Source organism: Ischnura elegans, chromosome 9, assembly GCF_921293095.1.
Source record: "Ischnura elegans chromosome 9, ioIscEleg1.1, whole genome shotgun sequence".
NCBI classification, from domain to species: domain Eukaryota; kingdom Metazoa; phylum Arthropoda; class Insecta; order Odonata; family Coenagrionidae; genus Ischnura; species Ischnura elegans.
The window spans coordinates 71015580-71043125 of NC_060254.1; the positions used below are offsets into that span (position 1 = coordinate 71015580).

The 27546-nt window shown below is 37.7% G+C and overlaps 2 protein-coding genes and 1 long non-coding RNA gene across 5 annotated transcripts in view; 1 reads left to right on the forward strand and 2 right to left on the reverse strand.

Annotated features, from left to right (window-relative positions):
• Positions 1 to 22: 22 nt before the first annotated feature.
• Positions 23 to 14415, reverse strand: LOC124165496 (coilin). Of its 3 annotated transcripts, none has more exons than XM_046542936.1 (4): positions 14168 to 14415; positions 7350 to 9054; positions 4944 to 5049; positions 23 to 418 (listed from the first exon to the last, which is right to left on the reverse strand). In XM_046542936.1, exons 1-4 carry the CDS (start codon positions 14386 to 14388, stop codon positions 255 to 257), a joined length of 2196 nt encoding a protein of 731 aa, XP_046398892.1. In that variant the 5' UTR covers positions 14389 to 14415; the 3' UTR covers positions 23 to 254. The 3 variants fall into 3 exon arrangements, with proteins under 3 accessions (XP_046398892.1, XP_046398891.1, XP_046398893.1); XM_046542935.1 differs by having other exon boundaries at positions 7326 to 9054; XM_046542937.1 differs by lacking the exon at positions 14168 to 14415 and adding an exon at positions 9639 to 9745 and having other exon boundaries at positions 7326 to 9054.
• A 747-nt stretch (positions 14416 to 15162) lies between these two features.
• Positions 15163 to 15637, forward strand: LOC124165795. The gene is made up of 3 exons (XR_006866323.1): positions 15163 to 15211; positions 15288 to 15507; positions 15597 to 15637. It is a non-coding gene; the product is annotated as an uncharacterized LOC124165795 (long non-coding RNA).
• An 8054-nt stretch (positions 15638 to 23691) lies between these two features.
• The window catches only part of LOC124166068 (receptor-type guanylate cyclase Gyc76C-like), a 279411-nt gene continuing 275556 nt past the window's right edge, over positions 23692 to 27546 (reverse strand). The window contains exon 24 of the mRNA XM_046543687.1: positions 23692 to 27370. Within this exon, the coding sequence (XP_046399643.1) occupies positions 25924 to 27370 (1447 nt within the window). The 3' untranslated portion in view covers positions 23692 to 25923. The remainder of the gene's footprint in view (positions 27371 to 27546) is intronic.

Genomic DNA, 27546 nt, shown 5'->3' on the forward strand with positions numbered 1-27546 from the left:
AATAATTAATTTTGAGAAGAACTTCATATCAAAAATAACATTTATTACTTCAAGCTTTCTTCCATAAACTATGGAATTTTTCAAAACGATAAAGACATGTTACATTTACACAGAAAATAATAAACTGCAACTGCAGAAATTAACTGAAATAAATTGAAAATAATACAATACATACTGGAAGGTATAATCTCCAAAATAAAGAAAACTCTTTGTCTTTGACTATAAAGGTTTTTCACTCAAAATAAACTTCTTAACTAAGGAAACATAATCCTTGGTTCAATGAATTCATTCCAATTCAGTTGCAAAGTCTTTCTCCCATTTTTTCCTCCAGATGATGGTTTCTTAACCACATCAGTTTCTTCATCCCCATCAATCAAATCAAATTTACCACAAGTCTTAGCAAGTTCCTGATCTCCTCCTGAAAGTGTGACAAAAAGAAAAACATGAATGCATTAATAGGTAATAGATTCACTTACAACTCCTTACACATATTAAGTAGAAGACACTTAATAACAGAGGAATAATAGGTGTGTGGCTTAATGACAAGATATATGAACATAGCTGCATTGCACAAAGTTTAACTAGAGTCATTCTCATAGATATAACCATACACCCATTGATGCATGGTTCTTGAACACAAGTAGTAAAAGTCATAGGCATTTCCGTAGGCGAGGTTAGCCTTGCTCTTTATCAGTCATTATCATCAGTCTGCGTTGCTCAACTTTTCTTCCTCTATTCAATATTCAGGAAGAACTAGATAATCTGGCACAGAAACACCTTTTGATATCAGTATATGAAGATGTTACTTTGTACTCGTGTTTTGTTTTAATTTTGGTTTACAACAAAGACTTAATTTTCTGGATAGGATGCCTCTTTCATTAATGACATATGCTGAATTCACACAGGAGCGGAACAGACAGAAGATGAAAAATAAATCAGTCAACGGTGGAGACTGCTGGTGCAGGGATGGCATGGACTGAAGTCAACTATCTTTCAGCTTACTAACAAAACTCTTAGACAATAGATCACTTTGGGGCACAGCATCGATCAGCTATTAACGTAGCTATGAAATGTAGCTATGTGATCATAGATCTGGTATCATTTGGGATTGTTATGATGCATCAAATTGCTGTGCAATAGCAGAAATCATATTCCAGACACCGCAACAATCAAGAAGTGCTGATCAGCCAGGTATGCGACCTTGGCAAGCTCTCGACACTGCCCCTAATCAACAATAGACATCCCCATGCGCAGACTTGAGTCTTCTCTTGCACGAAGCTACCCTGGCGTTAATGCTGTGTATCATTCAAAAAGATCCGTGGCTGCAAGCCGGGAGGTCATTCGGTTGAGTTGAGCCCAGCGATTTAATCACTGAGCTTTGTGATGCTTGAACGTTTAGTGGTTGGCAAAATAAACATCGTACCCTCCTTTTTGAAGATATATTTCTGTCGGTAAAATGGATGACCCCCATTTACTTTCAAGTTATGCACAAGTTATCCACCATTCTTAAGAAATATAGGTACCTTGTAATACTGAGCACATACCGTGGCAGGGACTTGGCCTCACCATGTTCATATTTCTTACACATTAATCATAGGCCTTGCAATAGTACACAGCCCATTACTTATAACGCGATTCTTGCTAAATAACATACTCACTAAATCCAGCTTCAACTAATATATCCCACACGGGGAAGTATATATACTGAGGATATTAAATAGATGAATGGCGGCAAGGGCAAATGATAATTTGAGCCACGATCAGTTCAATTTCAGGAAAGGGAAGTAGAATCATGATGCAATGGCGGTAATGACGGCTCTTGTGGTGAGAATACAGGAATATAACCAGAATATGTGAGCTTGCTTCGTGGATTTTTGGAAAAGCATTTGATAGAGTGGGTAATTTTTATGAAAAAAGCTGAATAACATTATCCAGAAAGTAGGTGAGTGCATTCTTAAGCAAATAGGAGTTGATTGAAGGCATAGGCAACTAATTTGTAACTGGCCCAAATTGCACAAGAGAAGATAGCCGGAAGAACGTTAGGATGGGCAATCATTGGTCAAGGCATAAGGCAAGACTATCCTTTATCTCCTTACCTTTTAATGTGTATGCTGATGAGATAGTGAGATGTGGGATTAGTGAGTTAAAGGGAGGAGTTGAGGTAGGAGGAATGATGTTTAAAGCAGTGAGATAGCAGATGATCAGGCACAGAAAAGCCAGGCGGTGAGAGGACTACAAGCTCTAGTGGAGGTGTCTAATTGGTCTGATATGGAGTGTAATGCTTTAGAGCAAGGAAACATGAACTCTTAGGATGAGAAAAGACAGTAAGCCTTCGAGATCTGGGCATTGAGAAGGATGGAGTTCTCACGAGATAAGAAGATGAACTGGAATTGCTATCAGGGAGAAACCAAATATCCTGAGAAAATATCCCTTTGTCTGGGACTGTAACAATAAAGATTTATAGCACCACCCATAAATTGTAACTTGATATATGTTTTCGGAAATAAATACCACATCAACTTCCGAGAAGCTCTGCTGCTCATATCGAATCTCGCCAGAATGCCTAGCCTCCGTCCTATTTTGACATTTATTTCCTCGCGTAAAATGCTTAAATAAAGTCAGAAATGCGTCGCATTTGGTCTTGTTCTTTTTTAAATTACGCGCACATTACTAATATTTCAATCCAATAAAGGTGTAATAATAAATGCCGAAAGTCATTGTTAGACACCTTTCGGGCTAGTAGATGACTCATGCAGCAGTTGACCTCCAGAAAGGGGGAAATTCGAAGCAGGTAGGTAGAAAAAGGTCAGTGGGTGAGAAAAGGGGGTGGGCGCGAGACAGGTTTTTATTTTTCTCGCGTAACTTGATATTTTTTCGAAGCTAAGGTCTTCATAATACGACCCCTGCCCGAGCGAGGACCTTTTGTTTGATTTCGGAGAAGATGAAAGCTTCAGAGTGGTTGAGGCGAATGCTGAATGGAGGGGGACAGCAGATCGTGGGAAATGCGTCGATGTTACTATCCCACAGCACTGGAGTTTCCTGGTGGGGGAAACCGGGGATTTTCGGATTTTTTCACCCGGATCAATTTAGATTCCCCACGTCGAACTCTTTTCACCGCTCTGACTCGCGAATTTGATGTAGTCCGTCAACTTGCCTATAACGGCGCTGCATGCGCTAAAAGACTAAAGTTCTGTACATTTTTCCGAGTCAACTACCAACGATGTGCGTGCGACAGTGTACGACGCGAAATTCAAAGTATTCGAGGGGGTACTTTTCGCATAACTATTCGAGACCTCGAATATCGAATACTTTCTAGTATTCGAGTATTCGCGGATACTATTCGCACATCTCTAGTAGAAACATCAAAAGCAAAAACAGGTCACAAGCTGGACGTTGAGCTGGTGACAGGATGCAACTCTTTTGTTTAATTTGTGTCTGGAGGGAGCGGGGGCTGTCCCGCAAACCTGAGTCTTATCCCTTCCACCCCTACATTCTACAAGGTCACTGACACAGGCACACTGTATTGTATTGTTTGTTTTGTTAGTTACGGTGGATCATCAGTCAAATCACAGTAAACAGTGTTGTATATAGCAGAACATTTGCGTTTTTACTTTGTCCTTTCACTCAGATTTAAGGCTGCTTTTTTTATAACGTCACTCGGATATAACGTTAAAAATCTTCTGGTCCCTTTGATGACGTTATAACCAAGATCCACTGTAATTTCAATTGACTCTTTGATAAGTCGATCCCAAAAACCATTGGATCAGCAGAGATGTCTTTCTGCATTCCACATAATGCTCTGCGATGGCTGAATTTTCCGGCTGCCCTAAGCAGAGGTGGCGCTTGTGCTCCTTGAGCCGCATATCCATAGTGCAGCCCGTCTCACCAATGTATATCTTCCCACACCCACATGGGACTAGGTAAATGCCAGGTGTCTTCAATCCTACCGGATCTTTGGCTTTAATGAGCATGTCCCAGATCTTCTGTGGTGGTTTGTGGATGGCCTGTATGTTGAATGTCTTCAGAATTCTCGCCAATTTCCCAGACACAATAGAGGTGCATGGAAGGCATGCCTTCACAACGGGTTCATCTCTTTCTGTGTCTTCTCCCCTTGAATTAGTCTTTGAAAAGGACCTATTTAAGGCCTTAGAAATTTGTAACTGGTCATATCCATTCTGAAGGAAGGTTTTTCTAAGGCGCTTCAGTTCTGGTGCCAGGCTATATTTGTCCGACTTTTTGTCATAAACATCCCTGCCATCTAGCATAAAATTAAAACATATATACTAATAAATACAGAGCCTTAAAAATTATTCAGTTCCTGAGCACATTTTCAATTAAAAATTCTTGAGTACTTATTACAATATGGTATACTAATATGAAATATTAATATAGCAATAATATAATAATGGAGAGAGGTTAAAAGTATACATATAGCAGGAGAGAATTGAATTTTTAAGAAATACAACCTGATTCAAACATTGCTATTTCAACTAACAATAAGTCCCTCTTTCTTTCTCTGCCTTTCCTAAATTACAAATGAGTGGATGACCCATACAAGTGAAAAATTATGTGATAGCCGAGTGTATTTACCGTATTACTCCGAATATAGTTCCCCTCTGAATTTAGTCCCCCCACCCTAATTTTGAGGCTTCAGTTTCGGGAAAAGTTAAAATAATGCGTTTGAATATAGTCCCCCCTTTACTTTTACCACAGGCATTTTTTGGAAAAAAGGGGGGACTATATTCAGACATAAACGGTAATTCATGTTTTTTTGATGTTGTTGAACAACAACATCAAAAAAACATGAATTTCTTGTTACACTCAACCATTTGTTCACAAATCCAAAGTATAAGGTCTTATGTATTTTTTTGGATTTAATGTAAATAAATAAAAAGTAAGTTAAAAGAGAAGACAAATTGTAAATGCATCAATTTCTCTCTTACCAAGAATGTCTACTGTAACTTGTTTTGTGTCCTCCTCACACTCCATAACCTTTCCTTTCAAATGGCCACTGATAGTTGGTTCATATCTTTCATTCAGCTTTAATATCTGCAATGAGGAGGAAAATATGTAGATCATTTATTATAATTTAAATGACAAAAATATTTGATGATGATTCATTAGGTATAGAATTTAATCACTGAAAGCGATTTCCAGATAGAACAGGATCTATCAAAAATAAAACAAAATCTTATGGATCTAGAAGGGGACGAAATCTGATCTGAACACTTGGTCTTTATGGAGCTAATCATTGTAATGAACAGGAATGTAATAATAATATTCAATTATTACAATGGTATTCCCCGATTATCTGCCTCCACCATTAATTTTTACGGGAGTGGTGTCTCGATATCCGCATGGAGAAAATGATATAAAGACAAATACAGAAAAACCTCTTTACATCGTAATGGAAGGGACCAAAATTTGGGCAATTTGATGCATGGAGGTTCACTGTAGAGAGGTTTCAGTGATAGGCACCATTTTTTCATATCCTTCGGAAATGAAAGGCACCTGTCTGTCTTTTAAACCATTATATTTGTGTGTTTAAACACACATGCATGCATCAGTGAACATATATTTATTATTTAATAATTACAGAAAGCGAACGCTACCGCATGATTTTTACCATGATTCGAGAGCAAATGATGTGATCTCTAATAATTCAACAGTCACTTTAAATGGTTGGGATAGTTGGATACTTTTTTTCTTATTTACTGTTAGGTATGCTCTCATATTGAGCAAAATGGCCACAACTAATGATTAACGTGAAAATTACAGCATAATAAGGTATATAAGAAAAAAAAGAGTGAAACATTTATCGCTGAAAATGTCATTCCATGTACATAATCACGGCTGCATTAATGGTCTCTTGTTGTCTCGGTACGATTTGCAGAGGTAGTTGGGCCGTCTTGGGGGTATATCCTTGGTATGATAAGTGGAGGTTTTACAATATAAAGAGGTTCACTACAAAGAGGTTTGCCTATAATAATAATGTACGGAATACCCCCTAAAATCCTAACTCGTTACAAGCTTACCGGTTAAACTACCTTTTCAAATCTGTAAAAAATAACCCTACTACGACTATACACTACCTACTACGACTAACTACTACGACTGTAAATTGTCCAATGGATTTCAGAAAGAAAAATCGGAAATGATTATTTACTTGTTCAGAGTTATCTTGTGGCACAACTTGGAATTAATGAAAGAGTGGGAGTTTGACATTTCAATCGCGGCCGGATGTATGTATAATACATGTTCAGCTGTTGGTAAATTTTGGTGAGTACCGCCTAAATTTTTTTCTCATCGACAGCACAGATTTCACCAACAATTCAGCATAAACATTCAAACAAAAATAATCATCATCATTAATCAACAATCCTAAGATTGGTTTGACGCAGCTCTCCATTTCTCTCTCCTATCCGCTAATCTCTTCATAGCTACATATTTATTCTCTTTTACATCCTTTATAACCTGTCCTATATAACTCATTTGGGGCCGTCCCTTGCCCTTTTTCCCTTCCACTTGTCCTTCAACATTGAAGGACAAAAATAATGTCACTTTTTAATTTTTGAACATATATATGCCCTTATTTAAAATGTCTTACCTTATCATGCATTCATTTGAGTTTTTTTTCACTTAATTCATGATGACCTGTTCATAGTCATCATTTATGTAAAATAGTGAATTGTAAATAGCATGAATGAAATGTTTTACTTAGTGTCTGTGGAGTAAGTGGGCTGGGCTTTTGAATTTAATAATCTGTTCAGGAAGCGTTAACGTATGTACGTATGTTATAAATGAAATAGAAAATCCTCAACAACTTTGAATATAAAAGTTGCAAGGGAAAAAACAAAAATGGGTCTTATTGGATTTTGATGAAAAATAGAGGATGCGTAAGTTTCATAATTTTTGTACGTTTCATAATTTTTGCCCTATGAACTCTTGACTTAACCCTTCTAGTCTCAGCCTATTTAGTCTGGTATACTGAAGAATGCCAGGATTTTTTGGCGAATTTTTAGGTTTGCACTTAAAAATTTATATAAAGTCAAATTTGCATCTTCTGAAGCTAATTCTTTTTCATGTGCTCTTAATACTTACTGGCATGTAAAATCACGACAGATACTACAAAACAGTTGCAAAAGCTACACGAAGCACAAGAAATAAAAGGTGCAGGTGTAAAAAAAAAAAAAAACCCAGCCGATAGATCGGCCCATGGCACTGTATGGGTTAATTTGCAGTGGTTGCAGAGCTGAAACCAAAGTGGACAAAATATTGAAAAATCATCAGATGTTTCATTGAAATGAATTAACATGTTAACTTACCTTAAAAACCAATATATCATTCACCTGAGGGAGTTTTTCAAGGATAGGATATCCTGAGTATCTCTCCTTGATATCCTTCTTAGGATTTTCTTCAATTTGCTTTGGCTTAGGTATGTCCACCACTTGAGGGGTTTCAATGGGGACCTCTTTTGGTGGAATGCTTTCTATATTATTTGTTGAGTTTGAGTCTTTCATGAGCTGAGAGAGTGTTGCCCCAAGACCCATTGCAATGACTGCATTCCTCCGTCTATTTCCTCGACTACAAGGGGGGCCCAACCTAGACCATACGGTATTGGATGTGTGGTCTTCAGAAGAAACTTTCTTTTCACACGAAACATTTTCATTCTTGCTCACAATACTTTCCACTCCATCATCATTTTTCACAAGCTCTAACATCCCATTCTCACTAATCGTATCGAAATTTTCAACATTAGAGAATTCACACTTCATGGCATGACTGACATCTAAGACCTTCTGATGATCTTTAACATGATCATCAGATGCATCATCACTTTTCTGGTCAGGTCCCTGATGATCTTTGATTGGACCAGACATAGGACATTCATTAGAAGTTTCAATAAGGTCCACTATTACATTCTTGCATGCATTTGAATCAACACTAACCATATTTGAGCTGGCACTCCTGCATTCCACCATTTGCATTCCATTTCCCGGAACTTCATTCACACTTTCAATCTCTTCTGCATCTGAGAATCTAATGTGACAGTTGTTAATCATATTTTTCATTCTTTTGGTAGCTACAGGAAGTATTGGAGCATCTGCTATCACTTCAGTTTCATGTACAGGGAGTTTCTTTGTATCCTGCCCCCTATTTGACCGTTTCCTTTTCCGCTTACGTTTTTTCTTTTGAGATGAACTGGAACCAAAACTACATTCCAAACTTTCGCTCATGGTATCACATTTTCTTTCGCTTTCCAAAGTGTTTGCTGGTTTAAATGAATTCACTTGGTCACTTGGACTCAAATTTTCTGACTCGCTTCGACAATGGTGTATGGTGGAAAGGTTATTCAGACGATCAGTATTTCCCTTCTTATGAGACCTAAGCACATCGAAGTGATTTTTTAGATTTTTATTTCCATTACATATTTTCTTATTCAGCAAGTCATCCCACGGCCTCTCATAGCAGCTACCATTTGATTCCATTCTTATTTTCCCTGAGTTACGCTCATTTGTGCCACAAGAGGTTTCATCACTACAATCTTGAGCCTCATCATCACATTTTTTCCTTCTTCCCTTCTTTGGTGGTGCTACGGATGCCACATTTGAGCTCTGTGTTTTGGAGGCATTCTGTCCCATTAATTCAACATCATCTTCAACTTCATCTCGCGAGACTATTCCTCCACAGCCTATGTTTCTCAGTAAGTCATGCTGAGGCCACTCTTTGGAACTATCGTGTGATTCCCTTTTCACTTTTGTTTCACACTTACGAGTTTTTGCTTCCCTCGAGGTTTCACCAAAATAATCTTGAGACGCATCGTCGTGATTTTTCTTTCTTTTCTTCTCATTAGGTGAGGAAGAGAATGTAAAACTGGAGCTCTGTACTTCTGAAGTATCCTTGTCTGTTAATTTTTCACTTTCTCCACTTTCATCCACTAAGTTTTTCCTTTTCTTCTTCTTCTTTTGAGGACGAATATCAGGGGACTGAATCTCACAATTGTCATTCCTTGACTGCTCACAAACATTTAAGAGATTGGTGACTTTTTCCAGCCTAAAAATAATAAAAGCCAAAGTTAATGATGCAAAATTCCAAATAATAATCAAAAAGGATAAGGGCATAATAACAATAGGGGTTGAAAAAGTCAACATTGAAAAGTCCAAACTCCAATATATTAAAAAATAACTTTGTTATATACCCATACTAGCTGACCCAGCAAACGTTGTTTTGCCATATAAATTATTTCTAGTAAATATTTTGGTGGTAAGATAAAAAATAACTAACTTATTGAAAGTGTGTGGTGATGTGGCACATGACTAAAAGAGGAAGATGCTGTGAATGATGTTGACCTGTACAAAACAGTAAACATTCACTTTTTTAAATTCATTGTACTTTTATTATCTTATTATACATATACATATATAAATGGGGATGTCTGTTTGTCAACCAAAGTTAGTTCGTAGGTGGATCTCATATTCCCAAATCACGTAGTGCTACTTTTGGTTTGTTTGATGCATTCTTATTTCAATAACCATTAATTACACCACGTCATGCAACTACTGTGGGTGCTAATCCTGCTGGGTAGACAAAACCCTTGACACGGTTTGGTAAAATAACTAAAAGGATTCTATTCTTACCTATTGATACTCTTGGTGCAACTTTTTTCTGGGGTATGCGTACGTTCATCCAGTGCGCGATATACAGAAATCATTGTTTCCATTGTTTGCAGTTATATATGTATACCATGATCAGATTGTTCTTTTTCCTAAAAATCCTGCCATGTGACCATGAATTCCCACTTCCAAGTTTCCCACTTCTCTGAGTACTATACTTCCCGAGCAGCACTGGGTGGCCTGCTAGTGATCAATAAATCTCAAAATACATCTCTATCACAAATTTATGACTACACATCTAAAAGTTATGACTAAAAAAACATTATCAGCCTCTTAGTTCAATGGAGTGTGCGATATTTTTAGTAAATCTATCTTTAGCCAAAACAAACAAACTGGATTGTTCACCCACATGTGAATATGCCACGTATAATTGTCCATATGAAGAACACATTGTGCCTCAAAGCCACAAAAAGATTTCAAACGACATAAACAATACTGACAGTCGTCAAGAGGACATTCAGCCAAAAACGCTAAAATGTCAGCTTTTTTGGATGTTTTTTTTCTAAATTCACCATAAATCACGAGGAAAATGAAATTCGATAGCAAGAATAAGAATGTGCATTTCTTTTTCTTTCCAATAGTATGTCTCAACTTATTTAAGTATACCGGGACTAGTCAAGGTGATAACTTTTACGGAGTCACCTGCAATGCACAAATTGTGCAAAAAATCCACAGAGGAAAAATCATTTGCCTTGACCGGGATTCGAACCCGGATTCCTCGATTTCCGGCCAAGTGCTTTAGCCAATTAAGCTACCGAGGCATAATTCTCCTCCACAAATTTCCACAGGGGAGAAAGATGCCTCGGTAGCTTAACTGGCTCGGAGAGTTAAAAGGAGAAATAGCGCACTTGAGTAAGGCTGGAAAGAAACAAATATTCTTGAGACATTCATGGTTAAATAAAAACACAGTACTATTCCACAACCTTATATTTTTGCAGTCTACTAGTTTCAACGTTACAACGTCATTATCAAGACTAACTGAGAAAAGCATACAACATCCAGCCTTATTTATCCAACAATAGTGTGAGGGAAGGAGGAGGGGGGGGGGGGAAATCATCCGTCAATGACGACTTAGTGAGTGACTTCAAAAAACTATTATCAGTGTGCATGGACCAAAATTATTTTCAATTCAATCACCATTTTTATAGACAAAACCACGGCCTCTCTATGGGCTCTCCTCTCTCGCCTATCCTGGCTGATATCTTTATGGATAACCTGGAAAGTAAACTGTTCAGCTCTCATCACCCTCTTTTAAAAAACTTGTGCTACTACTTTAGATATGTGGATGACATTATTTGCTTATGGACCGGTAGCAAGAGACAACTGGCCTCCTTCCTTGGGCTACTCAATTCCCTCCACCGATCCATCAATTTTACAACTGAACTCGGAGGTGACTCAATCCACTTCCTAGATCTTACGATTTCCCTCAAAGAAGGCAAACATGACTTCTCAATCTACCGGAAAAGTACCTTTACGGATGTACTTATCCCCGCAGACTCAAACCATCCATACTCCCACAAGATTGCAGGCATTAACTCTATGCTAAACAGACTCCTTGGTATACCAATGACTGCTTCAAGTTTCAACCAGGAACTTGATGTTATTAAATCGATATGTTCTAATAACGGCTATCATGATGACCTCATCCATAAATTACTGGCCAAAAAAACCCGAATAAGAGTATCACCCACCCTAACCAGTTTGCTGCCGGTCCCCAAAACAGAACCCAAACGGTGGTGCAAATTACCTTTCCTTGGCCCCCTGTCTTACAGTGTTCACAACCTCATACCCAAAGACAAATACAGAGTGTGTTTTTACTCCCCGACCTCCCTTGGTAAAGTGATTTTTAACTCCAAGGACAAAGTGAATCCTGAAGACAAAAGTGGTGTCTATGCCCTGACATGCGACGAGTGCAACGGTGTGTACGTTGGTCAAACGGGCCGCAAGTTTAAAACTCGTGTCGATGAACACAAAAGAAGTGCTCGTTTGAAAGACTCCATTTCCCACTTTTCTAAACACCTGTCCGAATCCGGCCACAACAGTGATTTTAATATTAAAATTTTACATGTACATGACAAAAGTGTAAAACTGGATATTTTAGAAATCACCAAATGCACTCTTGCACGTAACATCGAAATTTTTAATGATATGACTGTATTCAAATGTTCTAACTTTTTATCTACTGTTTTAAAATCTGACTTCTTCCTTGACAATCCTTCCTCCTCCCCTTATCATTAACCTCGTTACCACCTGACTTTTATCTGCCTGCCCCCACCCCACCTCCCCAAACTTTTATACTTTTTGTTTTGAACCTCCTATCCAACCAACAATGCTCAATGCTCCTCCTCATTTAGTTTCCCCCCCCCCTCCTCCTTCCCTCACACTATTGTTGGATAAATAAGGCTGGATGTTGTATGCTTTTCTCAGTTAGTCTTGATAATGACGTTGTAACGTTGAAACTAGTAGACTGCAAAAATATAAGGTTGTGGAATAGTACTGTGTTTTTATTTAACCATGAATATCTCTTCGTTCCACCAAGTAACGCCTAAATCTGTTGATTTTATTCTTGAGACATGATGGCCTAATGAAGACAATCGTCGAGGGACAGGTGGAAGGCAAGAATGGGAAAGGATGACCTCGAACAAAATATATGGAACAAGTAAAGAAGGATGTGAAAGAGAAGAAATACATAGGTGTGAAAAGATTAGCTGATAGGAGAACTGAGTGGAGAGCTGCGTCAAACCAATCCTAGGATTGTTGACCAGTGATGATGAATAGAATCAGCAATTACTTGTGATATGGTAGTAACAGTAATCCAAGCTTGCACACCCAAGAGTGACCGGTAAAGTCCCATAGAACTTAATCAAACAAACACTCCAATAAATAGTTCACGGTCACAAACAGACATCCAAATGTTCACATTTTTTTGTGAACATTTGGATGTCTCGTTGAAAACAACGATGATACCTAAGATAAAAAATCTACCTGTGCATAAAACTACCATGAGTAGATTCGAAGCAGCTTAGCTCAAATATAACCTATTATGAGTTTGTTATTATGAATCAGTTACAATCCAAACTTAGTAACTATTGTGTGAAAAAAGGGGAGATGAAACGAGTGAGAGAAACCACCATCTGGCGACAGCATTAAGTCTATGCTGGTATGGCACCGTAAGAGTTAATTTTTGGTACATCAACGACCTAAACGATATTTGTAACAAAGTTATTTTCACTAAGAGCAGCTTTTTCGCTTGATGCTCTTAGTTAAAATAACTTTGTAGCCACAAATTCATTAAAAAAAGAACGACCTTTGATCGAAGGATTTTGGGTAATATTCTATGCACATATTGTTAACATTGAATAATTATTAAATTTATTATCTTCACACCACTACATTTCATTAGGCAATGAATATACATATATATTTTCCCACTGTTTATACATCAGTGAGTGTAATGGTTAGAGAGGTTAATCCTATCCTCCCCGTCTTGCTAAAATACGTTTCAAATGAAAATTTCATTGAAATTGGGTGTGATCTATAAGCGCTTCTCCCGTACACCACCACTCGTCGTAGCTAAGCCAAGCAAGGTGGTGCGTAAGTATGACCGGCCGCATAAACGAATGGAATGAAGTCGTTATCGTCAATTATAATAGGGTAGTTTTCTTCATCAAAGAAAACTAAAGGGTTGATAGTTGCATCCTCTTCAACCCACCTCATCGTGTTCTCACTACACCGAGTAAGGTATGAGAAAACAATTAAAAGAGGAAGACAAAATCAAATATAATTAGCAAAGGGTCAACTCTTAATCAACCAAGTGAGCAAAGATATTATCCAGTACAAAAAAACCAGCCCAGCCAGGTGCCCCACGGATCTAACTGGTGCCAGTAACACAGGATTCCGCAAAAAGTACCCAGGAGAGAAGAAGAGAGGTAATGTGCTACGGCTACCTCTTAATATAACTGAAAGCCTACAATCGCGAAATCAAGACTTGGCATCTTACAGTGAAACGTCGCCAATTCACTGAAGAACAGTGGACAGAAAGGACTACACGAGTGTGACCAATCACGCCACAAATGTCAATATTCGAATTGCTACTCAAAGAAAATTAGATATGATGCACTACTGAGTGCCGCCGAATGAATAAACTGGCCCTCCATTCAATGTCATATTGGGCTGATGGACATATTTCTTGCTGAAAAATTACAAGTGGTCTGGGGAATGGCATCTTAAGGTGGCCATCCTGAACATTTTCAGACATGATTAGAAGTGTCCGTCCGCAATTCACAGCTCATAGACCCCGATACCTTTCTTGAAAACCGTGAAACATCAAAGCACAAGAGGTTGATCGAGCACACTAAGCTCTTTTCGAATAAGGGAGTGCCTTACACCAAGCAAAACACTATGCCAACGAGTCTGTCACACCTTAACTATATTCACTTCAGTTGAAAGGGTTTAGCCTATACTAAACATTTAAATGATGAGCAATCACATACCGTAAGACATCGCCTTCAGCAATTATACCAGCAGTTTCAGTTCGTGGAACATGTGCGTCCGATATAAATATCTCAAAAGTATCCTGTAGATTAAAAACACTACATATATGGTCAATCAAGTTTTGAACACACGATACTGTGTGGTCAACATAAATTAATGATTTCCTTCGGTGGTCTAAAAAAAAAGCACTCAAATCAACCACCACTCGCCGGCCCGCCATCGAGGGAGATTAGCATGGAAAATGATGGCAAAAACATCTGTTAGTCATTTGTTAAATTCACCCCGTCACGGCGAGTAGACTTGTAGGTGAGGGGGGGAGAAATTCGCGGCGAAGCGGGGTTGCGCCGCTACCCCGGCCACCGTGGCGTGGCAATCGCGTGACGTCAGGATAACAGCCAATCGGCAACGACTAGCAGACAACAGCAAACCGTTTGTAATCGTTTGAATCTAAACTGATTGCCTTCGTCTCACCGTTGTCATGCCTTTGGATACGGCGCGCGGAAAACTCCTGATAACCCTATCAAATTGCATTCATTTCCTCGGAATGAACGTCTGTAAGTACAAAGTGAAAGAATCTTGTAGTATAAGTTGGCCATTAATGCACTGTACGATATGTCACATAAAAACAATCTGTTTTTATGTGACATATCGTACTTAGCGTATAATATTCTTATGTTCTTGGAGTATCTGTGGATTTTTTTCATTAGTGTCATGCTATATATGTGCTGTAAATGGTGTTATGACGGGGTAAATGCAAGTGCAAAGGGTGGGGACTTAAGTACTATTAGGGCATTATTTTCTTCCATGCGAGAGACAGTCATTCACTATAAGATAATTTTCCACGGGAGTACCCTTATATTAGGGAAGCTGGCGTGATGAGTAATCCCTTTGAAGATAGTCCTTTCTACTCATCCAACACTTTGGCAAAGATATCCTATCTTTATTTCAGATTTGCGGGTGAAAAAATGTTCACCATCGATGACCCTCCACATCTCCTGAAGTGCCCACGAAACATGTTCATGGAATATGACAATAAAGAAGAGGTATAAACATTAGCAAATACTTCAAAATTGTCAGTATTATGTAAATAACCATAATTAATTATAAATTTTGTTGTAGATGACAGTTGGTGGTGTAGCTATTACAAGGGTTGGAAAATAGACCCACAATGAGGAGACTAAAGAATCTGAGTGGAAGACACTGGGAATATCGTTCACTTCCCCAAGATATCCACCTCTACTCTTAATCCTAGGTGAAGAGAGAAAATGAAAGGGAGCCTTGCCGCCCATGCATTCTGTCGATTACTGTCTTCTCCATTTGGACATTTTTGTTCGGTTAGGTGAGTATGATTTCATACAGATTTGAGAAACTGTAAATAGATAAATTTAGTAAGGGAGACATCCATGTTATTTTTACTGTCTATTGCAGGGTGGATTGATTAAGGTGTGAGTGTGACTGCAGAAATCGTTCAATTCATAAAGCAGTTTTGCAGCTTTAATGGAAGTGCCCAACAGAAGAACTCGAATGGAAATCTTGTGGCCTCTTGCATGATAAATGTCAGCATCTGGAATTTTAGGAAGAAGGTATTGAAAAAGTTTATATATTTGTGATTCGCCAATTCTGTGCAGTCTCTATAGTGGGTATTTCTATATTATGTTATATATTTTATTTATCAAATTGCATTTCTCTAACAATTTGCATTTCTCTGACCAAGCATTAGCCTGTACCTCTCCTGATGTTTTCACAAAGTTGTATGGTATGGTTTTTTGGAAAGTATCTTTCCCTGTTACTCATTTAGTCTGTTTAATTACTCATGCGCCAAGATTCAATAGAACACATCAGTCAGATTACACAACATAGCCAACATTCTTAGCACACCTTACAAAATTATTCGGTACATATAATGGCCTGACTTATTTCAACAATCAACGATGGGAATACCATTCAAGATATGTATAAACATACTGTTTCCTGTGTAAGATGAAGGAGATATTATTTCTTTGTATCTTATGAGATATTCTTTTCTCTGTCTTTTAGGGAAGTGTAATGAAACTTTGTCTTAAGGCCTCACCCTTAGTGAGCAAGATATGAGAAATATTAGTGAAAACAGTAGTTACAGTTTTTGCTACCAACTTTAATAAAATAACCATTACTTAAAGACAACGAGTACCAAAGCCTCTAATTTTTGCATGGCAGTGGTAATACAGCCAACTTTTTGAACAGAGGACAGTAAAGGGCATCATGTTTTTTAAAAATTCATAGCCTAAATGCCTCTTTTTTTTTGATCTATAAAAATGGCCATTGTCTGAGACGAGGAACTCCAATGTATTCAATGAGATAGGTAGAGAAAGTATGACTCACTTTTTGCATTTTTCTTTCAATTCTCCAAAATTATTGTTGCTGTGAGAACAATATTGGTGTCAACAGCATAGGGAATGGATTGGAACCATTTATTTGTAGAAAACTATTTATATGATCATTTATGTCTGAAAGTGATAGGATAGGCACAGGGAAGGAGCTTAATGGAACTCCTTGCTTCAGGCCTGTACCCAGGCAAATGAAAGTTACACCATTTCCTGAGGTAATGACAAATTGAATATGGTCCGACAAGTAGGTTTCAATCAAAATTAGCTATGACACAAAAACCATCAAGTCAAGTTTATTGAGTATCAATTGGTGGTCCACAGTGTTAAAAACTTTTGAGAAATCAAAAAATATTGTAGCAACTTCCATTTTATTATCTAGTGCATTGATAATCTGGTTTTCTAAGTGATGGATTTCAGAAGATGAGATTACTGTTTCCTGCCCTTGGTATTTATGGTTAGGAAGTAAATATCTATGTCCTTATTGATGTTGGGGGAATATGAATTATTTAATCAGTATAACTGCATTTATCAAGGGAGATATTATCGTGGGAAGAAACGGATTGCTAGACAAGTGAATCTCATCTATTTGTCAGCATAAATGTGAAAATTATAACTTCATATCTCAAATGAAACTTGCCTAAAGGAGGTAGTAAAGAAATGCTGCCTTCGATTTTTGGTAACCAAAACGGTTGTTCCATAAGAAATGCACAAGGATAAATGTTTTACCACCCTAAACACTTAAGGTCACTCAAAAAAATTTTTCAAACAAAGGAGTGGATACTGCTTTGGCAAATCTGGACAGCTTTTAATGGAAATTTTGAAGCATGTAGTAGGGCATTTGCAATTTTCTGACATTTTCCGACCTTGAGTTTTACATGATTTCAATGTGGATTGTACGCCCCTAAAATTGATTAATTTGGAAATTCCTAGTAAGTTTACATGGAGACTACTGTTCATTATTCCAGACTTAGGATTCTTTTGAATGCAAAAGTGTATTTTTTCCATCCTTTGAAATAAATAAATAAATATTTAAGGCTGGGTAAATTTATCAAATTTCAAAGTAAGACAGAGAGTTGGGTTTTTCTGTAATCAGAAAAATCTTTCCCGTTCCCACCTCATTGTTTTGTTTGCTTTTATTTAATAGTTCAGTCAGACTGTTGAAAAGTTACTGCAGTCAAAATTTTTAAATACACGAGTGTTCCTACTGCTAATTTGCTTTGAGTTGTATTCTCACGTGTAAAGATTTTTTAGATTAATTCATTTAGTCATTCATTTTACATAACAAATGAGGACCATAGAAGCCTAGGGGGACTAGTGCAATTTTTTTACATAATAGCTGATAATTCTTGGTAATTAATTGCACTTATCTTTCTTGGTTTCTAAGATCCTCAATTATTCAGTAAAACCTCTTTACATCGCAATGGAGGGGACCAAAATTTGGGCAATTTGATGTTTGGAGGTAGTTAGGCTGTCTCGGGAGTATCTCCTTGGTATGACAAGTATTTTATGAGATAAAGAGGTTCACTACAAAGAGGTTTGATCTCTGCATTTCTCCAGGGTTTTCTTCCGCGTCAGATTGTTGGTTGACAACAGTTTCAACAATCTGACGCGGAAGAAAACCCTGGAGAAATGCAGAGATCAAACCATCGCCACGGAAACCTACGCTCTAACATTACAGAGAGGTTTGCCTATAAATTTACATGTAAAACTGACCGCAGGGGTGGTATGAAGTGTGGAGGTTTATGATGTAAAGAGGTTCACTGCATAGAGGTTTTACTGCATATGTACATAATCCTAACAGCAAAACACATTTGAATTTTTAAGGGAGTCTTAAATCATGTGACATTATTGACAATGGTAAGATATTTTCATAATAATATGTTTTGTACCTTGGCTTTACTTCAACTTCAAAAGTCACCTCAATTCATGTGATATGTAATAACATCCCTTTCACTACAGTAATTTCTCCTGTGTTTAGAAATTTTGATTTGATTACTAATTTTGTGCAATATGGATTAAAAACTGGAATGAGATACCATGGATTAGTAGTGGTTTTCTGTTCATCGTACTCTACACTGTACAGTGCAGTATAATCTCCTAAGTTTGATATATGATAAGTACATTTGAGAGATTCAGCCATAATAGTGTGTGTGGAAACCAAATTGGAAATAGGAAAGATTCACTTTGTTACTTTTCATTGATACGAATGCACTTTGAGATATGAATGGATAACTGCAGCTGAAAATTTTTCCAACCGGTTACAGTAGGCTATATGCTTTTTGAAACATCCTACTATGTTTGGTAGGTAGGCAACTAAAAATCGTCAGTAACAATCCCGATTTGGTTGACAACCGAACATCATCTGTAGCCGACCGGGTTCAGTAGGCTACCGAGAATCATCTGCCTGAGTGAATTCTTCCCATTTCCAATTTGATTTCCACCCTTACCAAAATGTCTGAAGCCTTCTCATTTAAACTCAACTGATTTGGGCGTTACTTAGTAGAATGATGAAATATTCATGGTGAAACAAAAACAAAGTACTGTTCCAAAAACTTTTTATTTGGTATCAACTATCTTGTATGATGTTGGGCACGATATGGTGGAAGTTTTAATATTAGTAAAATAAGACATTGCAATATTTCCACTGACTTTTATTATGACACTAACATTTCGTCATTACAAACAACATTATCAGGTGTTGCTTGGCCATACTTGATAACGTTGTTTGTAACGACGGAACACGTAGTGTCATAATAAAACTCAGTGGAAATATTGCAATGTCTTATTTTACTAATGCTATCAACTAGTTTCAACATCATTACCAAGACAATTTGTCTTGATAGCATATAAAAAGTTTGTGAAACAGTATTTGGTTTTCGTTTCAACTTCTAATTTAATTATATTGCATCAAACGTAGGACATTATACTGTAGTACACATTACGGTATATAGCCTGATATTTACAATAAAATTTTGTACATTAATTGTTATGATGGAAGCTTATTTGTTAATATAATGACTACATTTTCAATGTATAAATATTATTTTAATGTGTGTTGGTTGTAACCCATGTTTATTGATTTGAGCTTTCCTAACTTTTTACAATGTTAGTTTAGACTGGTAGAACGTACGAGTGGTACATAGGAGTTTCGTTCCAATTAATTCTTACAAACTAATCCTTATCCGCTTTACGTGTGAATTTTGTGGACTCCTGTCCTGCTTGTTAAAGAATAATTTCTGTTGTAATAACGATTTTTCATGTACAGACACCAGCTCAAAATAAAGGCTTTTGAAGCGTAATCGGATTTTTTACTTATTTGAAGCAGTAATACCCCTATCCTTATAAGATCCCTACAAAATCCTGTCCCTAAATTCGCGCTGGTTAAAGGGAATAAGAAAAAATAATAAGTAATACGTAAATACAGCAATATATGCAGACGACATTGGCAGTCAATTCCGATTGGCTGTTATCCTGACGTCACGCGATTGCCACGCCACGGTGGCCGGGGTAGCGGCGCAACCCCGCTTCGCCGCGAATTTCTCCCCCCCTCACCTACAAGTCTACTCGCCGTGACCCCGTACCCCGTTCGCTTTCGCGCGTTGGCGACTTAAATTAAAAATATCAAGCGCTATATTTTTTTTCAAATTCATTAATATTTTCCACCTCATAATGTGAGAGAAATGAGAGCAGTTAGATTTGGAGTGTATATATATTATGCTGAAATTTAAGCCCTAAAGATAACAATATTCATTAATGAAGACCTAGAAGAAGGGAGATGCGATGATGCTATGCGGCAAACACAGGTAAAGTATGTGTTCCACATAGCCATCTATCCAGTCATTTGGCTTGACGCATTAAGTCATTTCCATTTGAGATGCACTTTTTTAAACAAATTTATTGCTACAAGTACATAATACATATTTGATAATATGATACATTTATTACCATTGGTCTCATCCCTTCCTCTTTCACCTTCATACATTAACCACACGCTTTCATTCCCCTCAAATTTTCATCTAAGTGTTACTAGTTAGCCTTTTAACATTATTATGTAGTTATAGTTGATCTTTGAGTTTTCTTTACCTCAAAAATCACAAACCAGTATGAGCCTAGGAAGTCTTCGAGGTGCTGGAATTAATCAGAGCCTTGTTGGGGCCAACCAGTCACGGTGGATTCTGCTCTTCATTCCATTAACCCCACCAATGGTTATTAAAGGTTTTTTCTTCTTTCTTCAATGATGAGTAGACTTCAATTCTGAAGCATTGGGCGATTTAGGAAGAGCCCAGGAGGCACTCAGAGCTTTCATTATAAAGGAGCAGATGCTATGTAGCATAGTTTTAATCTCCTTTTAAAGTAAAAAGAGACGACCGTCATTGGTGCTTTGGATCACCTAACAATACACCATTGGCGATCTAAGGGACAAATATTTGAGCTTCCACCAGCAATCATCGACCTGTGCTAAGGAAAGTTGCTGCCGAAAAGACCACTCCGAGAAATGACTTAAGTGAATGCTCACACTGAGCTACTATATATATATATATATATATAAGTTGCATTATAGGGAAGCTCCGCAGCTGATGTGGTAGAGCTCTTGAGCAATCACCCCCCTGAGTGCCCACTTATGGCCAGGGTCGGATTTCCCCAAAGCTACGATATAGGCACCTCTCCATTGAGTACCCCTCCTCACTTGACCCCATCCCCTCCCCAATTTTTATGATAAGGCATAGCCACTCGCATGAGGTAAGGTTTGGAAAAAAGGAATAAACAGATATATATGGCTGTCAACTTAAGTTTATGCTTGATGTTTAGGCAGGTAAAACATAGACAGTTCAATTAAAGAAAAACAGCTAGGAGTAAAACTACATGAAACACTTTAACTTTTATGCGAATAAAACATTTTACGAATGCCCTTTCCAAAAATAATGTCTAGCCTTAATTCATACAACAAAAAAGAAGAGTAATTTCAAAAATAAAAACATTACATACTGCTGTAACAGAATGAACTGCCACCCTTGAAGGCACCCCTTGGACTGTGAGACGCCTAGACACGTGCCTATTTTGCCTTACGGTAAATCCAGCCCTGCTTATGGTACCTTGAATTGACGGTTTACTACAGCAATGTAATGACTTAATTACCGTTATCTACAAAAACGTGGTAAAAATTTGTGCAGGTATGTTTCTGGGAAGAGTATATTTTACAGTAGAACGAAAATACGTAAAATAGGTACTTGACTATATATACATGTTACTCTTCGCATACAGAAGATTAAGAATATCAATAGACCTTTTAGGTGAATTTTTTACAGTTTACGTAAAAACTTCAAACAGTGACCAACTGCCAGGATAAATTTTAGATCATTATATGATATTTCCAAATATTTAATTTTAAATATTTTTTATGATTTATTGTAATTTTCTCACCACATAAGGTTAAAGTTATTTTTTATGGCATTTTATTAAAAAGATTGCAACTGAAATTAGTGTGGTCTGCAAGACTGTATGTTGAGAAAAGAATTAAATTAATGATTGTAAATAATGAGCTAGCTAATAACATTTTTGAAGTTTTCATAGAACCTAAGATTTCCATCATATCATGGCACCATTCTACAACCTGTCACAGGCATAGGCAGATTTAGGGTTAGGATTTAGCTATGGAGGAGATTACCCGGTGGAGCACCCAAGCAGCGTTCACTACTATAGTGAACATGCCTTAATGGTTTATAGAGTACGCTGAAAAACCATTAAGGCATGTTTACACAATACATTAACATGTACGTGTTAATGTCTGTTTGCATGAATGATTTTTGTGGACCAGAACGGAACATATACGAATGCATGAACCAAATTAGAACAGGTTCTATTTTCTGTGCATGCATTTGCACAAGTTGGGTGGTTACACAGTGCATTTTGGCGTTCATACATTTAGGCATTAACCCGTAGGTGTTAATGTACCGAGTAAACAGGCCTTTACATCTTATTTCCCTGTTCATGAATTCTCTTTACTAGTGTGGCGTGTTCAGGCAAGTAAGTATACTCACCAAGATTTGAGTACATATTTAGCAGATTTTAGTTCCTAGAGTATTTTGAGCAAAATACCTACTCAGCAAATGCGCTGTGGTTATAAAAGATGGTGGTAACAGTACAGACCATCCAAGGCTCCCAAAGCTGCTGCTGTTGTAGACTGCCGAGTCCCTCCTTTTGTTCTCTCTGATGCCCCTCTGTCTTGCCTTTCTTCAGAGTGCCCAGACAAAAATGAATAGTTTAACTGCCGAACGGTTTGTCTCGCTGTTTGTTTATATCAGGCGTCCACTTCCTCTTTGAAAATTTCCAAACACAAAAAATTCTGATCATTTGGAAACCAATCGGAATGAATCATTCAGAAAGGAAATATTGAAATAATTATGATCATAGTAGGTACCAAGTACATCCCACCTGTGTTGCCTTTTCTTCCAGTCCCAGATAAGTTGCAGGCATTATGATCCAACCCAGACCAAACTATATCGTGACAAAATATGTATTTTACCTGAAAAAATAGCATACGAAGCAAATTTCCCATGCTGAGAAATAAACAACGAAACAATAAATCTGCATTCCAAGCAATGTAAAATGGATGTATATTCTACATATATCCATGTGGAATTGGAAACATTATGGGAAAGAAAATCTTTGATGCAGTTAGACACTTATGAACACTTGACTTGCATAAGAATTTTCAAAAAATTTTGATTCCCACTGAATATATAGAATGATGTATGATCATTTCTCATTATGCCCAAATTAAATACATGCATTTCTCGGTATTCATAGACAATAAGATATCCATAAATCCCAACCAAGAAGTTGAAAAAAATTAAGGTGTCTTATTGCATGCATAGGGCACATAGGGAGGAATCAAGAGTTCAGGTAGCAGACTTCATCAATGGAATTGAAAGAAATAAGTTATATCCAAGTTAAAATTTAGTTAATGGATTACATGTATGATTTCAAGTAATCTTCTTCTTTCCATAAAAAAGAATTCTATTAGAATTGGTAGAGACTACTGTTAAAATGGTCACCTCTGTATAAGGCTAAAAATGTTTTCTAAGGATTTGGGTAAAAGTGATTCCTTTAAAATGAGGAAAGGATATGATCAACATTATAAAAATTATACATTTTTCTTTTAAAAATTACATCATTTAATTCCAACAAAAATAGACTAGGCATCATTAGAATAAAAGTTGAGTTTTAGAAGAATTTTGTGTTTTTGCAGCAGTTTACTTTTGCAAAGGGAAAATATTTGGTAACACTGGTTTCAAATTATATCCATACTAACCTTGAATCTAAAATGAATCTTTCCATTGTGACTATGAACCAACAAATATTTTTGCTGCACCACAGTTATAACAGTAATGTGTTTGATACTGTTGGACACATATATTAGACAAAATATAACTCCATTCATTCATAAAGACACTGACATCAGTTTCTCCATGCCCAATAGAACATTAGGTTGGATCTGATCATAGACGTATAACTTGAGTAGAATTTTAGATGATCAACAGATAAAGCAAGTACTTCTTGAGAAGAAATATTCATGATCCACAGAAAAGAAAGAAAAAAATAAATGAATGAAATGGGAATGAATCAGGATGCTGAATTTTCTTGAGTAGTGACTTCACCATTGAATGGACATTAGTGGTCCAGTGAGTGACCAGAAGTACTCCCTGAGTAGCTTTGTGGCCCAATACAACCAGTTATATCCTAATTCGGAGGGTTGAAAGGAGGCAAAGAGAACAAATTGCAAATCTTCTGAGCACCAAACACTTTGATAGGGGAAGACAAAATTTGAAGCGACTGAATGATCCCCTTGAAAGTGCTCACAACCACAAACGGGATCAGTACTTAACGGAGTCATCACAGTACACAGTATTCATAAAAAAGTCTTCTTCTATTCACAGTTCCTTGGCCACAACTCAGAGAGTTGACACTGACCTTTGGCTTGTTTCTTCTAGCACTTGGGGTGCAGAAGGCACTTTTACAAGTTACAAGCATTCCACTCTTAGTTAAAAAGAGTTTCTTCCGATACTTGGCCAAAATTACAGTTAGCACCTAAAATGATAATCAAGGTATAAAAAAATACTTTATTTTTAGTACTTCACACTAATTGTTTTAAATGATTCTGTTCATATTAATGTTTTGAAAATGTTCCAAATATGTCCCAAGACATATTTTCTTTACAGATCACAGAGATGTTTCACAAAAAAATTTCTAAACCTCCCTCCCCCAAGCTGGGAACACTTTTAAGTTTTCTTGTGGCACAACTTCCTTGACTACGTCAAAAAATTGAAGACAGCACCAATGTTTTATCTGAAATAGTTCTGAAAAATAGTTTTGATACAGCAGAGAAGATTCTCCATAGAAATGCCACATTCTTTTAACCAGATTTCATTCTTTATAACACATTTCAGAGATTTTGGACTGTGAACATTAATAGCCTCAAGTTTGACTGGATGATTCATTTAATGTAGCCATCTGGCTAGAGAAACTTCAAGCCTCTATTGGCATGAATGCGGGGCACATTCACTGGTAAAAAGTAAATTAATCTTGTATCACATTTCATCACAGACTTGCTATACAAAATGCTGCGTTCAACCCTTTAAAAAACTGTTTATAAGCAACATTAATCTTGAGATTGGCACACGCATCTTCCAAACTAAAAAAAACTTAAATAATTTACACATGGGTTAAAGATTCCTTTTACACACAAAGGCAGAGACAATAAGTACCTGAAATTGGTTCTACCAACACATTATAAAATGCCCATGTGCATCGTTCACTGAGTCAAACAGTATCACACTGAAATTATAATGGAACTTTAATTCATGTCCCTCCTAAAGCCCAGATGAAAAAAAAACCACACTCTCCCCAAGTGATGACACCAACCACCATCTCAATAATGAACATGTTCGAGAGTAAGTGGCTAAAAAGAAGCCAAGTTTCCCAAATTAAAGAAGGTAGCAAGTGATTTCTTGCTTGGTACTGAAGTGTATGTTTTCCAGTCTCATGGGATAAAAAACAGTGTGACTTCCTTCCTAGGAACTTGAAAATGGTAAGGGGCTCCTTCTCAGCAGTTGGGGCTCCTTCCCTACATTGCAGGGTTTTAGCATAATATACATAAGCTCCATAACACTGCACTGATATTTGTTATCCTATTTTTTATACATCAACAATGATTTTTTTCTTTCACCTAAATATTGTTAACTTAATAATTCTTCCATTCATCCTAGGACTTGAAAGGCAGCAACACATACAACAACACACATGCACACAACAAGGTTTCCACAATTCATCCACTCACTCAATACCTTGATTTGGTAAAACTAGCACCGCACAATATTTGAGAAATGAGTTCAAACCATACTCTCACGATCAGAATGGGAGCCCAGCCCCTCTTTACTCTTTCCATCATCCCCTCTCCCCCCCGTGCTACCCCGCATGCCATTACTTCCACCGAAGAACCCCAGCAGCCAGCTGCGTAGGTTTCCCTTCCCATGCTTCCCATGGTTGCTCACAGCACTACGACCAACCTGACCCATTTCTTCCAGTGACTTCCACTTCTTCCTCCCTCCCGCTGACGACACCGATGATGACTGCGGAGATGGCGGGGCCAACAATGGGGCCTTCACCCCCTTGCTGCAAAGCTCGTCTCCCTCCATGGTATCCCCACTGAACCCTTTGAGATCATGTATCCCGCCATTGGGCTTGCCAACCACGTGACTGCCATCTCTGTCGAGCGACATGTCAAATTGCACTGTGGCTTCACTGTCATCGTCTTTCTTGGAGGCCAGAATGAGTGAATCCCTCACGTTATCCGGGTCATCGACTGCAGATATGCTGGCATTATCATGACTGATGGGACTAGGTACGTGGTCCAGAGATGAATTTGATGCTGGGGTATTGCAATGGCTGGCAGTGACAATGGATTCATGACTTGAGAAGGGAGAATTATGATCCGTTTGGAGCAGTCTACTGTTTTCTTCACAGGGGGTATTTTGTGACGAATGGATACCTTCCTTCTGCAGGTTAAGTTTACTCCTAACAACATCCTTTGTTTTCAAAGGGTTAAAAGCTTCAAACCTCACAGGAGTTGGAAGTCTTTCATGCTGTAGTCTCTCCACTGCTTTGGGAAGAAGAAGCTCATGAAAACTTCTTCGATGGGCAAGTTCTCCATCCTCAAGGCGGTCTATGCTATTCCCGGGATCACTTAAAATGTTCATGGCACTACCACTTCTTTTCCTACATCTGCTTAAAGCTCCCACTGAGGACGTAGTGCCACCATCACTAATATCCTTCCTTATATTGACTTTAGATGAGGGTATCGACTTTGATGAGAAGGGTGGATCAAGTTGACTTACGCTACCTCGCTGATCTTCCATCACACTTCCCCTTCGCTCCTCCGCTAAGTTACCACTTCCACGAAAAATGGAGGATAGGTTGATGCTATCACGGTTAACCCGGCCAGACTGGGGACGGACAGAGCGACCCAATGCAGCCAGCAGTCCGCCACTGCCCCTCCTTTCAGCGAGGAGATCCCGTGAACCACGTTTGAGGGCCAACTGTGCCGCATCAATCCCAAGGCTACCTCCACGTCTTCGACTTGCATCAGACATTTGAGCATCTTCATCTTCGTCCTCTTCTTCGAATGTTGGTCCAGTCTTTTTTCGGCGCATTGGAGAAGAGGAAGGAACTGTGTCAGGACTTTCGGCCCAACGGGATATACCAGATTGCCTCCGACTGCAATTACCAGCACCTGATGACATCTTCGGACTGCGTCTTCCAACAGGACAGTTGGCAGGTCTGGAAAAAAGTGAAATGTAATAAAGTGAATGGTAAATGATACAACATAACACATTCATAATACATACTTTTAAAGGAAGAACTTGTAATTTCCTGAAAAGAATGCATACTAATCTACATCATGCCATAATCTGAATTATTGTGAAATTGATGGAAAGTGTATTAAATAGTTAGAC

What these genes read in the sequence shown, in the direction of transcription:
- LOC124165496 (XM_046542935.1), bottom strand. Translation starts at nt 14,388, where the DNA reads ATGGCGGGCCGGCGAGTGGTGGTTGATTTGAGTGCTTTTTTTTTAGAC. An exon ending in ATGATATATTGGTTTTTAAG is followed by an intron (nt 5,050 to 7,325) that starts GTAAGTTAACAT and finishes TCCTCATTGCAG; the next exon opens with ATATTAAAGCTGAATGAAAG. An exon ending in AGTTACAGTAGACATTCTTG is followed by an intron (nt 419 to 4,943) that starts GTAAGAGAGAAA and finishes TCACACTTTCAG; the next exon opens with GAGGAGATCAGGAACTTGCT.